Source organism: Acinonyx jubatus, chromosome D4 (assembly GCF_027475565.1).
Source record: "Acinonyx jubatus isolate Ajub_Pintada_27869175 chromosome D4, VMU_Ajub_asm_v1.0, whole genome shotgun sequence".
NCBI lineage: Eukaryota > Metazoa > Chordata > Mammalia > Carnivora > Felidae > Acinonyx > Acinonyx jubatus.
The window spans coordinates 38,370,293-38,387,301 of record NC_069391.1 but is presented as its reverse complement, the minus strand read 5'-3'; the positions used below and the strand labels follow the sequence as shown (position 1 = coordinate 38,387,301).

General features: G+C 42.3%; 1 protein-coding gene across 2 annotated transcripts in view; it reads left to right on the top strand.

The window, feature by feature from the left end:
* Positions 1–5,396: 5,396 nt before the first annotated feature.
* The window catches only part of NFX1 (nuclear transcription factor, X-box binding 1), a 72,698-nt gene continuing 61,085 nt past the window's right edge, over positions 5,397–17,009 (top strand). For both annotated transcript variants that reach the window (XM_015073344.3, XM_015073349.3), the window contains exons 1-2: positions 5,397–5,568; positions 10,097–11,098. In XM_015073344.3, the coding sequence (XP_014928830.1) occupies positions 5,544–5,568; positions 10,097–11,098 (1,027 nt within the window). In that variant the 5' untranslated portion in view covers positions 5,397–5,543. The remainder of the gene's footprint in view (positions 5,569–10,096; positions 11,099–17,009) is intronic.

Here is a 17,009-nt window from a genome sequence, read left to right as displayed (position 1 = left end):
CCCCCCCCCATAGATTCTAATATAATGAATCTGAATATGGTGTGGGCACTTGGATTTTTAAAAGCTCCCCAGGTAGTTCTTATATGTAGCCAGAGCTAAGAACCACTGCCCTAGAATGCCTAATCAGTCTCAGTCTGTTTTCATGGACAGTCTGGGCTGTTGCCATCAATTTCTGCAATGGGAAGATAGGCATTGATTGCCCTAAGGCAGAGTTTTCATCCAGAGAAAAAGTTGGGAAGTAGTCCCTCCTCATCTATTTTTGGGGAGAGTTTGTGAAGGATTGGTGTCAATTCTTTGAATGTATGGTAGAATTCACCAGTGAAGCCATCTGGGCCTGGGTTTTGTTGGAAGCTTTCTTATTCCTAGTTAAATCTCTTTACTTGCTATATAGGTCTATTCAGATTTTCTGTTCTTCTTGAGTCCATTTTGGTAGTTTGTATATTTCTAGGAATTTTCCCATGTCATTTTAGTAATCTAATTTCTTAGTACAAAGCTTTTCATAGTATTCCCTTATAATTCTTTTTCTTTCTTTTTTGGGGGGGGGGATGGAGCAGAGGGAGAGGGAGAGAATTTTTTCTTTAATGTTTATTATTTTTATTATTTTTTTTTTTTTTTTGAGAGAGATAGCACACGGGGAGGGGCAGAGAGAGAGGAGACCAGAGGATCTGAAGCAGGCTCTGCGCTGGCAGCAGAAACCCTGATGTGGGGCTCGAACCCATGAACTGTGAGATCATTACCTGAGCCGAAGTCAGACGCTCAATCAACTGAGCCACCCAGGCACCCCACTTTTTACTTCTTTAAAGTTCATAGTAATGTCCCCCTCTTTGATTCCTAATTATAATAATTTTTTTCTTTTTTCTTGTCAATCTAAGCTAAAAGACAATTTTTTCTTTTTGTTTGATGAATTACTTTGTTTTCTTGGATTTTTTTAATTTTCTTATTTTTATTTTATTTCTGCTCTAACATTTATTGTTTCCTTCTACTTGTTTTGGTTTAGTTTGCTTTTCTTTTTCTAGTTTCTTAAGGTAGAAGATTAAGCTACTGATTTGAGGTCTGTCTCTTTTTATTAATAAACTTTATTTTTTGGAGCAGGTTTAGATTCACAGCAGAATTAAGAAGGTACAGAGAATTCCCACATATACTGTGTCCTCACACATGCACAGCCTCCCCTATTATTGACATTCCACACCACAGTGGTACATTTGTTGCAATACATGAACCTACATTGATACATTAGTATCACCCAAGGTCCATAGTTTACAGTAGAGTTTACTTTTGGTGTACATTTTATGGGTTTTGACAATGTATCCACCACTGTATCATAGAAAACAGCTGCACTGCCCTAAAAAGCCTCTGTTCTCTGCCTATTTTTCTTTCCCGTCCCCTAAGCCCTAGCAACTGTCTCCACAGTTTTGCATTTTCCAGAATGTCGTATAGTTGGAATCATACAGAATATAGCCTTTCAGATTGGTTTCTTTCACTTAATGATATGCATTTGTTTCCTCCATGTATTATTCATGGCTTGACAGCTCATTTCTTTTCAGTACCGAATAATATTCCAGTGTCTAGACTTTGTTTTTTAATGTTTATTTATTTTGAGAGAGAGTGAGAGAGCAGGAAAGGGGCAGAGAATCCCAAGAATCCCGAGAGGATCCCAGAATCCCCTCTGTCAGCACAGAGCCTTACATGGGGCTCAAACCCACAAACCGTGAGATCACGACCTGAGCCGAAACCAAGAGTCAGACACTTAACCAACTGAGCCACCCAGGTGCCCCTGGACTTCTTAAATGCAAGTAGTTATAGCTATAAATTTCCATCTGAATACCACTTTTATTGTTTGTCATACATTTTGGTATGTTGTATGAAATACTGTCTGTATAGGGAGGGCAAGATAATTGTTTGCTTACTTCATTTACAAGTTTTGAAAATAATGAAAATTTTCCCTAGTATGCCAGTTATGAATTATTGCTATTCAGTTCCAAATTTATCCTTTTTGCTTGCTCTGTGAAATGATGTGGACCCTTTTAAATATTTATCCAAGGGGTGCCCAGGTGGCTCAGTCAGTTGAGCATCCAACTTTGGCTCAAGTCATGATCTCGTGGTTCGTGAGTTCAAGCCCTGCATAGGGCTCATTGCTCTCAACGCAGAACCTGCTTCAGATCCTCTGTCCCCCTCTCTCTGCCTCCACCCCCCGCTTGTGCTTTCTAAAAAATAAATAAACATTTAAAAAATATATTCTTTATCAGCTGGCAGATACTAAAATTTGTCAGTAGAGGGCACCAGAGAGATATCGCAAGAGGAAAAGGTTTTTTTTCCTGTTTCTACAGTTTGAGTTAGGCAGGCTTCTGTGCTACAGGCAGCTTCTTCAGTGTTTGGCTCCTGCAACGTACAGAGCTTCTTCAGCCCCTGGCCTTTTCAGTTTATGGTGGCCAACAGCCAGAAACTGCTCTTGGCATCACCTCAGGTGGTTTATAGTAGAGTGCCTTTTCTGAGACATCTCCCCATGATTTACTTTCCCTAGCATCCTACATGGTAGATTTCTAGCAGCTTCTGCCATTGTAGCACCACACTGCTTCCTTGGCATCTAGTGAGCCACAGACACATCCTCTCTGAGAAGGTCCGCACCTCAGCTCTGAGGCGATCTTCAGTGGGCAGTCTATCTCAACCATAGAGGTAGTGGCTGTTCTTTATATTGCTAATCCTTTATTATTTTAGAGGGGTTTTTTTTGTTTGTTTGTTTTTTACTTCTTTACTAGTCAATTCCTTATTTCTCCAATCCTCTGTTATAGTTGATAAGTCTTTAAATAAATAAGACCTTCTCTGTTCAAATGATTGCGTGGTTTCTCTCTGAACTGGACCCAGACTGAAACATCAGGTACTTAAAATTTTTTTTTGACATTTATTCATTTTTGAGAGACAGAGACAGAGCACAAGCCGGGGAGGGGCAGCGAGAGAGGGAGACACAGAATCTGAAGCAGGCTCCAGGCTCCGAGCTGTCAGCAGAGCCCGACGCAGGGCTCGAACTCACAAACCGCAAGATCACGACCTGAGCCAAAGTCAGACGCTTAACCGACTGAGCCACCAACATCAGGCAATTTCTAAAGGTGACAATATAGTTTGTTTGTTTGATGAGCTGATGTGTCAAAATTAAGGATTTATGTTCAGTAAAGTACAAAATTAGTAGACAATGGAAGAGAAAACAACTGAAATGTCTAAAAATGATAAGGAATTGATATCTGCAATATATAAGAAACCATCAGCAAGAAAAATAAAGCAACCCCAATAGTAAAATGGGCAATGGGGGCACCTGGGTGGGTCAGTCAGTTAAGCATCCAACTTCAGCTCAGGTCATGATCTCAGGGTTCGTGAGTTCAAGCTAGCTGCTGCCAGCATGGAGCCTGCTTCGGTTCTTCTGTCTCCCTCTCTCTGTTCCTCCCCCACTTGCACTCTCTCTCTCTCAAAAATCAAAAAAAGAAAGAAAAAGAAAAATGGCCAACGGATATAAATTTAAAAAGAAGAAACTAAAAAGATCATTAAGAAATGTTCAGATTCATTAGTAATCAAGTGCAAATTAAAACTACAATAAGGTATCACATCACACCCGTCGGTATGGAAAAAGTTTGGAAGCTGGACACTGGTTATATTTCAAATATACCTCAGATCTGTCCTCTTCTCTCCATCTCATTTGCTGTCACTCTAGTCCAAGGCCACCATCATCTTCTGCATTAGTGTAATACAAAAATGTAACTGATCTACCCACTTCTATGCTTTCTCCCCCCACAATTCACTGTTTCCTTGGGTGGAAGAGAAATCTAAGTGTAGCTCAGATACCACTTCTTTGCTTAGAACCCTTCAATAACTTCTTACTGCACTTGGAATAAAATCCTTTATCATGGCCTGCAGGTGATCTGAGTGATCTCCTTACCTAACTCTTCAATTTCATACTGTGCCACTCTTCTTGCTTACTATTCTCCAGCAGATACTTCAACATCTTGAACACTTCAAGGTCTTTCCTTCTTCATACCCTCTGCACATACTATTCCTTCTCTCTGAATCCTCATGTAGCTAGCTAGCTACTCCTTCTCATCTTTCTTTCTCCTCAAAGATCCTGGCCACCTTTTCTGGAGCAGATCCCATTAAGTCTCTATCACTGTTACCCTGCCTATTTCTTTCACAATGCTAACATAATTTGAAATTATTCTACAAGTTATTAATTTATAAATTATTTAGTTTTTAATTTCCTCTACTAGATAATGCACTTCATGAGGGTGGGGACCATGTTCGTCTTTTTCACCATCTACCTTCAGCACTTAAAGCAATGCCTAAGACAGGAGGTATTAAAACACGTGAATGGGGCTCCTGGGTAGCTCAGTGGGTTTAGGGTCCCACTCTTGATTTCAGCTCAGGTCATGATTCCAGGGTCATGGGATCCAGCCCCGGGTCAGCTCCATGCTGGTAAGATCCTCTCTCTCCCTCTGTTTCTCTCCCCCACTAGCACACTCTCTCTCTAAAATAAAATTTAAAAATCGTTTCTTGTCTTTTGGCTAAGATCAAGTGTAAAAAAAAGCAAACAGAAAAACCCACATGTGAATTAATCTATTTCATGTTTTCTTTACAAATGCAGCTGCTTCACACTTAAATGTTATGTTCTAGTTAGTAATGCAACAACAAAACAAACTCCACACGCTCATTTAAAATTCTGTTACTTTCGGACCCCCTGAGTGTCTCAGTCCGTTGAGCATCCGAGCATCCAATTTAGGCTCAGGTCATGAGTTTTGAGCCCCGCAACTGGCTCTGTGCTGATAGCTCAGAGCCTGAAGCCTGCTTCAGATTCTGTCTGTCTGTCTCTCTCTCTGCCCCTCCCTGTCTCTCTCTCAAAAATAAACATTAAAAAAAATTTTTTTTTTACTGCTGTTACTTTACAAATTATCAGCGCCTCCATACTTTCCCCTTTATGTTCAGTATCCATCTTATTTTGTTGTCATCTGCCGGTTCAAATCCTTTACCATTTCTAACACATGGTTTTTATATCGCTTTTTGGCTTAGAAGTTCTTTGTAAGAGTTCTCTGTATATTAGCCTTGTTATCGTTTGTTTTGCACGTTATTTTCCCCCACATTCCCCTGCGACTACTTAGCAGGATTTTGTTTTTTAACTTCAAACCTGAACTACTCTAGGTAAGAAGGTGACGTCTGAGTTGACTCCAGCAGGCCATGTGAAGTTAGTTGGGTGCCAGGGCAACAGAGCATGGTAGCAAGAGAGCACCGCGAATCTCAAAAAGAAAAACAATGACTACGCAAATTCCTGCACGCTCCCGCACCCGGCGCGAGCTTTACTACCTACAGCCAGGACTGTAGGCCGGCGCCTGGCGCTTGTGTCTGACGTCACCGACGTACCGCACAGTTCACTCAGGCAGCGCAACCTCGGTGGCTGTCCACCGCGCGCGCAGAGGCGACTAGTCTTGCGGCGCCGGAAGCCGAGGGCACGTGACCGGGTGACAGCCCTTTCTAGGTTGCAGGGCTCGCTTTAGGTGTTGCGGCACGGGATGGCGGAGGCGCCTCCTGTCTCAGGTACTGTCCCGGCCCGCGCGGGACTGGGCCCCTCTCAGGGAGCGGAAACTGGGTCAGTGACGAATCCTAGGGGCCCGGCCATTCATATCGCGAGAGTGGCGCGTACTAGGGCTGGGGATAGTGGCTCGGAAGGGCCAAGCCACGCGCGTCGTGGGTATCGAGACCTCGACCGTTCACCACTGGGCTGTGAAGTCCCCGCAGCTGGGTCTCCAGGGAGAGCGGGTTTGTCCCAGCGCCAAGCGATTCGATGTGGGCGTCCCGCCTTCAGCCCGGCCCTACTGGGGCAGAGGCCGCCCTGATCTCCAGAAGGCGGGCGGCGGCCCAGTCACCGCCAGTGACGATGGCGGGCTCTCCATGCGTAGCGGGTTGGCGCTTCCTGGGGCAGCGGAGCGGGCTCGACCCGGACATCAGTGGTTTCCAATCTCAGACTGCTACAGACTCGCAATGTGACTGAGTCTTCGTTTCCTCATCTATCAGTTGGGAGTGAATATGTTAATTCCTGTGAAGGCTCCCGCCCTGTACTGTACCTGTTCCGTAATTGTTAGCTAGCTTCTCCTGGAGTTAGCTCTGTGTGTAAAACACCCTCATTTGGCTGTAAATGTAACATCCATTTCCATTTCCTTCAAGATGTACTTTAGGTCTTTGTTATCCAAACTTTACATCGCGACTCAGTGCACACGTGTAAATACAAAAGCGAACCAAAAGTTTCAGAAAGTAATGTTTTTCCTTGCTGTCTGCAGTATGCTCTATTTTCTGTTTTATTTGAAAAAATACTTGTCACACCCATTACAATGGTTTGATTTCAGGACCCACTCTTAATGAAAAACAGGACAGCAATTTGCAGCATGTGGTTTGTAGTCTTAGTTCAAGACTCACTGATTTGAGTGAGTCACTGCCACTTAACCAATGTTAGGGCACTAGGAAGAATATATATGTATTTGTGTACTGGGTGGCAGGAAAAATGTACTTGTTACTGTGGGTCTCAGTAAAAAAAAAAAAAAATGTGTTTTCCAAACCCTAGTCCTGATTTAGGTATTGAGTCATCTTGGGGGATAGGAACTTTTTTAGGCTGGTGTTTTGTCATTCTCCCACACGTTTTTTTCCCCCCAGATCCTCAACTGAATCCATTGATCTTCCCATCCTCAGGCTCACTTCTGGCCCATTTCTACACCTGTCAGTGTTTGAGGCCAGAATGGGTGGGATTTGTTGTGAGTTACAGTTTTGGCCTCCTGTATTCTGCCCCAGGTTACAACCTCCTCCCCATCTACTGTGGCAAAGTCCCCTAGTCCAAAGAACTATCCCATGTTCTTATTTTAGCATCATCTCTAGCCCACACCCCCATCTCCACTCAGCGTTTAGTTCTCTTGCCCACTTCTGTCCTCAAATAGAGCAGTTCAGGGATATATTTCTGCCCATGGACAGACTCTCCAATGTCTGCTTTGTTTCTGGACTTCATAATCTATTGGATTTCCCCTTACTCCTCTCCACTCATCTGCTGGACACTTAACTATTCTGCTGTGTTATCTTGAATGTAGGGTACCACTTGTATCCTCTTTACCAAGTAACTTCTAGCTACTTAAAATACTAAGAAAAAAAAGGGGGAGTGTCTCAGTTCTTTGTGTCTTGGGTGCAGTTTACTGATTCATGTGCCCTTTTCCCCTTCCTCCTGTCTCTTAAGGGTCTCTCTGAGGACATTACCTACTACCTCATGTCTAATGGAACACATACTGTATATGAATAGGTGCTGCCCTATCTAGACTCTGTAGTTGCATCAACTCCTTACAGCTTAACATGGAACACCTTCCTCCCATCCTTTACCAAGCTATTCTGCACAACTTTACTGGCTTCTTTTGCCCCTCTCCCACTTTGTTTCTTCAAGAAGGAGAGGACTATACAACACCCATTTGGTCTAATATTCCCATTCTTACCTTTATGTTTTCTCTTATGTTTGTGAAACATCTCCTTCGCCACCTTATGAATTTGTCTAATCCCCTTTTTGTTTTGTAAGGCCTTCCACCCCACCCCCAGAATTGCCTGTGTGAAAGCCATCAGGACAAATCCTGGATTGAGTGAAAGGTTACGCTATGACCTTTATGATCTCATTCAGTTCTTGAGTATGTGATTCTATGGTATCCACTACCCAAACTCTGACAGTGTAGTGTAAGAGTGTGGTCTCTAGGGCCATATAGCCAGGGGTGGAATCTTGAGTCTGCTTTGGAACACGTCTGTGGTCTTTGACAAGTAACTTTTTCAGTCTCAGTTTTCTCATCAGAAATGTAAGAATTAAATGAGTCAATAGATGCAAAGTGCTTAGAATAGTGCCTGGCGCATGTTAATTACCTAATAAATGTTAGGGTTTATTATTAAACCTGAAACCCACAGGCTCAGTACTGTACCCATTTGTGTCAGGTCTGTGTATTTTAGATATTCGGTAGCCCTAACAGCAACACTAAAGCACTATTTTAACCACTGTATATATGTTACTAACTTGCTTTATTCTTCATAGCAACTCTTGGATGTAGGGATTATTACTGTCTCCATTCCTTATAAAAAAATTAGGATTAAGTTACTTGCATACAGACATAAGTGATGGGCAAGTACATAAACACATGTCTTCCAGGCTTTGTTGATTCATAGTACACTTGACCCTTGAACTATGTGGGGGTTAGGGATGGCAACCCCCCTGCGCAGTGGGAAAATCCACATATAACTTATGACTCCCCGGAAACTTAACTACTATCAGGCTACTGTTGACCAGAAACCTTACCAATGACATAAACATTTGATTAACACAGATTTTACATGATATATATATTATATACTTACATACTCTTGCAATATAGTAAAGAAAATGTTATGAAAAAAATGAGGAAGAGAAAATACATCTACAGTACTGTACTGTAAACAATTCATGTATAAGTGGACTTCTGTAGTTCAAAACTGTTGTTCAAGGGTCAGCTGTATGATCTATATGCTACACATCATTCTGGCTTTTTAATTTTTTTTAATGTTTATTTTTGAGAGAGAGACAGAGTGTGAGCAGGGGAGGGGCAGAGAGAGAGGGAGACACAGAATATGAAGCAGGCTCCAGGCTCTGAGCAGTCAGCACAGAGCCCAATGCGGGGCTTGAACCCACAAACCGTGAGATCATGACCTGAGCTGATGTCGGATGCTCAACCAACTAAGCCACCCAGGCACCCCTCATTCTGGCTTTTCTACTAACTAGTTTTGTATCTTTAGGCAAATCATTTAGTCTTTGGGCTTCAGGGACAAAGAAGCATCTTGAGGGAAAAAAATGAGTGGGTTGAAGAGGCATATGCTTAATTTTTGAGACTCAGATTCTGGACCGTATCATAAAGGTTATGTATGGAAAACCTAAAATACATTCCTGGAGGGAACAGGTGGAAACTAATGTACTCACTGTGTTAAGTACTATCAATATGAAATTTTGATTAAATTTCACAATAACCCTTTGAAATAGTATTGTCATCTTTTGTCATGGGTGAGGAAATGAAGGCTAAAAGCAGTATCCCTAAGCTCATACCATCAGTTGGAGGACCAGACTTCAAACTGATTTTGTCTGACTCCAAAGCCTGTTTGCTTGATATTATACAATGCTATCTTAGAGTTTTGAAAGACCACATGGAACCTGCTGTTTGATTCTCACCCCTGAACTGTATGCTGACCTGAAATTTTTTATAAAACAAATGCAGGTATAAATCATGCCTATCGGGGTGCCTGACTGGCTCAGTTGGCTCAGCATGCAACTCTTGATCTTGGGGTTGTGAGTTCAAGCTCCACATAAAGCAGAGAACTTACATTAAAAATAATAATAATAGCAATAAAAATAATAATACTAGGGATGCCTGGGTGGCTCATTCAGTTAAGCATCTGACTTTTGATTTCAGTCATGATCTCAGTTGTGAGATCGAACCCCATATCTGTGGGATCTGCTTAAGATTCTCTCTCTCCCTCTGCCCCTCCCCTGCTTGTTCCTGCTCTCTCTTGCTCTTGCTCTTTCCCTCTCTCTCAAAAAATAATAATAATAATAATGCCTGATCACTCAGATGAGCGGTTTTACTTAGCAGGTTTTTTTTTTTTTAATGTTTACATATTTTTGAGAGAGAAAGAGAGCATGAGCAGGGAAGGGGCAGAGAGAGAGGGAGACACAGAATCCGAAGCGGGCTCCAGGCTCCAAGCTGTCAGCACAGAGCCCAACGTGGGGCTCAAACCCACGAACCACGAGATCATGACCTGAGCCAAAGTCAGAGGCTTAACTGACTGAGCCACCCACGTGCCCCGTTTACTTAGCAATTCTTAGCAGTGGCTATTGGTGAAGCTACTGGACATGGAATGGTCAGTCTTCCACAAGCACCTTGAACCTATCACATTAACAGGAAAAGTAGGCCTTAATAAGGGCCTGTTTTATATAGTCCTTAGGAAAATAACTTTTAGATATGGCCTAGGGACTTGTGGGTTTCATGGGTGACAATTTCTTTACTGGCGTGTCTATTTTTTTATGTCCTAGGTACTTTTAAATTCAATACGGATGCTGCTGAGTTCATTCCTCAGGAGAGAAAAAATTCTGGTCTAAATTGTGGGAGTCAAAGGAGACTAGATTCTAATAGGATTGGTAGAAGAAATTACAGTTCACCACCTCCTTGTCACCTTTCCAGGCAAGTCTCTTATGATGACATCTCTGGTATTCATCAGCACAGTTATCTTTTGGGAAGCAAACCTAAGAGTCAACAAACTTCTTTCCAGTCCTCTACTTCTAACAAATTACTCAAGAGCCATGGCCTTCAGAATCAACCTTGGCAGAAATTGAGGAGTGAAAAGCAACATACCAAGGTCAAGAAAGTCCAGAATCTCACTGACCAGTCCTCAGATGCAGCTAGCTTAGAAAATGTGGCCAGGCCAGAGAGTGGGACAAACCCCAGAGAGCACAGCCCTTCTGAGAGTGAGAAGGAAATTGTTGGTGCAGATCCCAGAGGAGCAAAACCCAAAAAAGCAGCCCAATTTATATACAGCTATGGTAGAGGACCAAAAGTCAAGGGAAAACTCAAATGTGAGTGGAGTAACAGAATGACTACAAAATCAGAGGATGCTGGACCTGAAAATACCAAACCTGTGGGGGTTATCCACTCTGACTCTTTGGACACATCCTTTAGGAAAGGAGTATCGGATGGGTATGGGGCCAGACGCAGTGAGCAAAGAAGATACCCACAGAAAAGGCCTCCCTGGGAAGTGGAGGGGGCTAGGCCACGACCAGGTAGGAATCCACTAAAACAAGAGGGCCAACGACATACAAATGCCGGACCCAGAAACAACATGGCACCCATTCCAAAGGATAATCTTAATGAAAGGCCAGCAAAATCTGCCTGTGACGATGGGAATTTGGCAGTTGTCAACAAGTCTTCCAGAAGGATTGACCCAGAGAAATGTGCTGTAAGGAGGCAGGATCCTCAAGTAGCATCTTTCCCCCGAGGCAAACAGAACCACGTGCTAAAGAATGTGGAAACGCACACAGGTAAATCTACCTAGATAGTGGAAATGTTTTGTCTTGTTTTGTTTTGATAGATAATAAATTCATGCAATTTAGGAGCTAGAAAATATTAAAAGGTATACAGTGAGGGATGCCTGGGTAGCTCAGTCAAAGTGTCTGACTCTTGATTTCGGCTCAGGTCATGATCTCAGTTTGTGAGTTTGAGCCTTGCGTTAGACTCCAAACTAACAGTGCAGAGCCTGTTTGGGATTCTGTCTCTACCCCCATCTCTCTCTCTGCCCCCGTCCCCCACGCTCTCAAAATAAACTTAAAAAAAAAAAGGTATGAAATGAAACATCTCTTTCTATCTTTGTTCATCATCTGCCTGCCTGGGACTTACCACCACTTGCTCCCCTCCCCAGTAAGTAACCACTTACTTAGTTTTTCTATATTATAAGCAAATACAAATACGGAACTTTTTTCTTTTTTCTTTTTTTTTTTTAACATTTATTTATTTTTGAGACAGAGAGAGAGCATGAACAGGGGAGGGTCAGAGAAAGAGGGAGACACAGAATCCGAAACAGGCTCCAGGCTCTGAGCTGTCAGCACAGAGCCCGACACGGGGCTTGAACCCACGGACCGTGAGATCATGACCTGAGCCGAAGTTGGACGCTTAACCGACTGAGCCACCCAGGCACCCCGGAACTTTTTTTCTTAATAAAGAATTTTAGCAAGGGCTTTTTAAAATGCAGTTGTGGGTCTTATAGATGTTTGGTTACAAGATTTTTTTTTTAATATAAAAGCACAGGTAAGGGATGGTAACATCTCCACTGCCTTTCCTTATTCCAGCCTGCATCGTCTCTTGTCTGCTCATCTGCAAAATGTCCTAACCATTCTTGCCATCTTCATTTTCTCTCTTTCAGTCCATCTCTTACACCAGCATCAGAGAATGGTCTTTCTAAAATACATATTGAACTGTGTCACTCCCCTGTTTATTTCTGTTCACTTGTTTTCACCACATGCAGATTCTGGCTTCTTCCTTACCCAGCCACCCCACCTTATGCTGCATCAGCCCCCCCACCACATTGTATTCTCTGTACTCTATGTTGTTTCATCATTCCCTGCTGTTGTATATATGGCTCTCTTCTTCTAGAATGTCTGCCATTTGATTCACTAATGAATCCTTACTCTTTTTAAATTGCTCTTTTGAAAAATATTTTTTTGAGAGTGAGAGAGTGCACACATTAGGGAGGGGGGTACAAAAGGAGGGGAAGAGAGACTCCCAGGCAGGCTTCATGCTCAGTGCAAAGCCTGACACAGTGCTTGATCCCACGACCCTGGGATCATGACCTGAGCTGAAATCAAGAGTCGGATGCTCAACTGACTAAGCCACCCAGCGCTCCTCTTACTCATTTTTTAATAGCGAGTTTAGCCACATGTCCAGGAAACCTTTCTTACTTCCACAGATGGCATTAATCTTCAATAGCCCTACGATGTCTTTCCCTTAAACGTACACGTTTCCGTTATAGCAGTTAGCACTGGAAGCCATCATTGTTTATATGTCGATGCCCACCACTAATCTGTAAGCTTCCTGAAAGCAAAGATTGTTTTTTATATCCCTATTGCTTAACATAGCTCTTAGAACATAATAGGTATTCCACTCTGTTGGAAGGTTCTTCTTTATTTTGAACTAAAAACTTCTTTCCAGTAAATACTTTCTATCCCCTGGTTCAGGTTCTGTCCTCTGAAGCAACACAGCAACCAGTCTCTCTCACCAGTTTCCCACCTCCTCATTGCAAATCAGCTTTTTTGCAGTATTTGAAGACACCTCTCATTTTGCCTTGAGTGTGTATATATTTCGTACAGGCTAAACAGTTTCGTTCTTGTAGCTGTCCTTGTGGACCTTTACCATCTGGTCTCCCTCCAGTTTAATGTACGTAGCCCACTCCCTCCAGTTTAATGTACGTAGCCCAGCCCAACACATGAAGTCACCACCTACCCAGGATTGTTTTTACCCTGGCTTATAGTACTTCTAGTTCTCTTTTGCTCCCCTAGGCAGTCCTTCCTCTTGGGACCTCAACTTGTGTATGAACAAAGGTAGCATTATACTAGTGTTGTCTTCGAATTCTTAAGGCTGGTTAATAGTTTCCTTTTGCTTCATAACAAATTATCACAAAAATGTAGTGGCTTGAGGTAACACAAATTTATTATGTCACAGTTTCTTTGGGTCGGGAGTTTGTGTATCTGTTAGCCTAGTTCTCTACTCAGAGCCTCACAGGTCTAAAATTTGGCCAGGGAGAAACCTCATCTGAGGCATGGGGTCTTTCATGCTCACTGGTTGTTGGTAGGATTTAGTTCTTTATGGGTGTAGGGTGAGGTCCCCTATTCTTGCTGACTATTGGCTGAGGGTCACTCTCAGCTCTTAGAGGTCACCTGCAATTCCCTACCACATTGCCCTCTACACAACATGGCACTTATCTTCTTCGAGGTCTATAGGAAAACATCTGCTAGAGATTCTTCAAATCTCTCTGACTTCTTTCTCTGATCCCTAGACTCTTTTTAAAGGGTTCACCTGATTATATCAGGCCCACTGAGACTCAAGGGGAGGAGATTATATAGGGCATGCACACCTGTATGCATGTGGGAATCTTAGAGGCCATCTTAGCGTTTTGCCTAACAAATCTCTCTTGGCCTCACATCCCCACATATTCTTGAAAACACTTTATTCATATTTATAGAATAAATACTATGTACCAAGCACTGTTCTAGGTACTGGGAATACACTACTAGTGAGATTTACATTCTGGTAGGGAAGGCAGGCAGAGAGCACTTAAACCAATATTTAGTACGTCAGGTTGTGGGTAAGTGCTAAAAAAGAAATATAAAGCAGTTTAAGAGGACAGAGTAAAGGGGGACGCTAGTTTAGATATGTTGGTCTGTTTGATGAGACAAGTACACCATGTGGCTTTCTGTAAAGTGTACCCAGCAGAGGAAGAAGCAAGTTTAGATTAGGGTGTGAACAACAGAGAAGCAGGCAGCAGAGGAGGTCAGAGAAATCACAGGGGCTGGATCATGTGAGGCCCTTGGATGTGGTTCTGATTAAGATCAGAAGCAGCTGGAAGGTTTTGGGAAAAGGGATGACATGATCTTCCTAGCAGCTGTGTGGAGAATTGTCTGTAAGGAAGCAAGGTGATAAGTTAGGAGTTGTTGGAGCAATTGACGTAGTTGATGATGGAGACTTGGACTAGGGTGGTAGTGTTGGTAAAGGTAAGAGTGTTAGACTTTGGATGTATTTGGAAGATAAAACTGACAGGATTTGCAGATAGACTAGATGTTTGCTCCAAGAGAGTGAGAGGAGTCAAAGATGAAGCCAACACTTTTGTGTCTGAATCACATAAAAGAATAGAATTGCCAGGGCACCTGACTGGCTCATTCAGTGGAGTAAGTCACTCTTGATCTCTGGGTTGTAGGCTTTAGCCCCACCTTGGGTATAGAGATTACTTAAAAAATAAAATCTTAAAAAAAAAAAAGAAAACAAAAAACGAATAGAATTGCCATGTACTGGAGTGTGAGCCTGGGAGAGGAAAGGGTGTTTGTTTTCAAAACTTTTTAGTTTGAAATAATTTTAGATTTATAGAAAAGTTGCAAAATAGTACAGAGAATACCCATATATCTTTCACAGCTTTGTCTAATGTTAATATCTTACATAACCAACTCTGGTCCTTTGTCAAAACTAGGAAATTAACACTGGTACAGTAGTATAAACTAAACTGTAGACTTTATTTGGATTTCACCATTTTTTTCCACTAACATCCTTATTTTGGTACAGGATCCAGTCCAGGGTACCACGTTGCGTTTAGTCATCATGTCTCCTTAGTCTCCTTTTAGTCTTAGTCTTCTTGTTGGAAAAGTTTTCTTGGTCTTTCTTGTTGGAAAAGTTTGGATATGTTTTGTCCACTCCTCATTCAGGAAAGATAGATAATTTGGTTAAGTAGGGAGTTAAGAATTCGAGAAGAGATCTGGACTGGAGATGTAAACTTGGGAACTTTCAGCATGGAGTCCTCTAACAGACTAAAGGAGGTCACCTAAGATGTGAGTGTAGTTAGAGAAGAAAAGTTTGAGGATGGAGCCTTCCTGTAACTCAGTGTTTAAAGGTTGGAAGGTAAGGACCCAGCAAAGGAGACAGAGAATAAGTAGCAATTGAACTAGGAAGTGAACCATGTTTTAAATGCCAAACTAAAAATGAAATTCAAGGAGGGAGTGATCAGTTGTGCCAAATGCTACTGATGGGTCCAGAAAGATGACAACTGCATATTGACTGGTGGATTTGGCACTGAGAGTTATTGGTCTTGATAAGACAGTTTTGGTGGAGTGGTGGATATAAAAACTTGATTGGAATGGAAAGAAAGGATTAAAGTCTCTATGGCTGCTTGCAGGTGGTCTTTGCTAACTCGCATTCTGTACTGAGAGAAACTAGCACTGCTTCTATTCTTCCAGGCTGTCTGTAGCCCTCATTCTGTGGTAGCAAGATCCCCTGTATCCTTAGTAAGTTTCTCCTCCGCTTCCTAATTAATCTGTGGCCTTCTGTAAGTTCACCACATTTCCTTACGGCCTTTCAGTGCCTGCTGTTTTTCCTTATCCCACTTGCCTTAGTTTCTGGAAGATGAGAGGAGTGTGCTCCTCCATCAGTGTCATTTGTGAACCATTATTTTTCTACCTTTGTATCAAAATCCCTGCTCCTTTGAACTTAATGCTATATCACCTTTTGGCTACATCACCTTCCTGTCTCTTTATTGTTGTCATGTATTAGCCTCCAAATCTCCCAGCCCCAGCCCTCATTTATTAATGCCTCCAGCCTATATCTTTCCTCTTGCCCAATGGTTCTCAAAGTGTTGCAGAGCAGCAGTCCTCAGCAACGCCAGGGAGCTTGTTAGAAAAGCATATTCCTGTGCCTCACCTCAGACTTACCAAACAGAAGTTCTAGGAATAGGGCCCAGCAATCTTATTTTTTAACAAGCCTCCTGGTAACTCTGATTGGAGAACTACTGATTTACTATAAATCCTGCTGTTTGTCTGGGTGACTGTAGTGATCATATGGATTATACCATCCTCATATTCTTTGATCTTCTCAACCACAGTGACCTTTGCCTTCATTATACTTCTACACCCGCTACTACTTTCTGACCATAACCTCCTGTCCTTCTGGTTCTCTCAGTCTGTTACACCCACTAACTGTATTGTCAGCCATCTATCCTTCTTTATTCCCTCTTCAGGCTGGGCCTTATTGTACTTTTGAAGTATTATCCTTCTGAGAAGCCATTTGGCAGAATCCCCACCCTGGATTGATGCTGCAGTCTACCTTTTCTGCTCCATCTGGATAACAGGATGCTGTTCCAGGAAATCATACAGTAGTACAGATTTGGTGCTGTGGAAGATTCTCTCACCTTCTCAGGGAAGTCTTCCTGATCATCCTGTTTAGATCTATAATATTCCCCCCACTACTAGCATTCCCCATCCCTTACTGGTTTATTTTTCTCCAAAGTACTTCCCACTGTTTGATGATGCTACTTCTTTTTCATTGTTTATCATATTCCCCTACTAGATAATAACTTCCTGAGAGCAGAAAAGTTTTGTCTGTTTTGTTCACTGTATATCCTTAGTGTTTAAACAATGCCTGGCACATAGTAGGTTCTCAGTAAATATTTTTGTTTAGTGATTTCTCCAACTTCATTTGACTTTCCATACTGCCTATTTTCCCCTCATATGACCTTGGTCAGCTGTCCTTCCCATTTTCATCTAAGAGTACTCCCAAATCTTTTCCAGTCTTGTTCAGATCTTCCTGCCATTCATCTACCTCAGTCTCAGTGGACCTCCTTGCCTCCTATGAGATCATCAGGCATAATTTTCTCAACTTTTTGCTCCCTTTAGGCAAACTCAGAGAAATCTGCCTATTCTT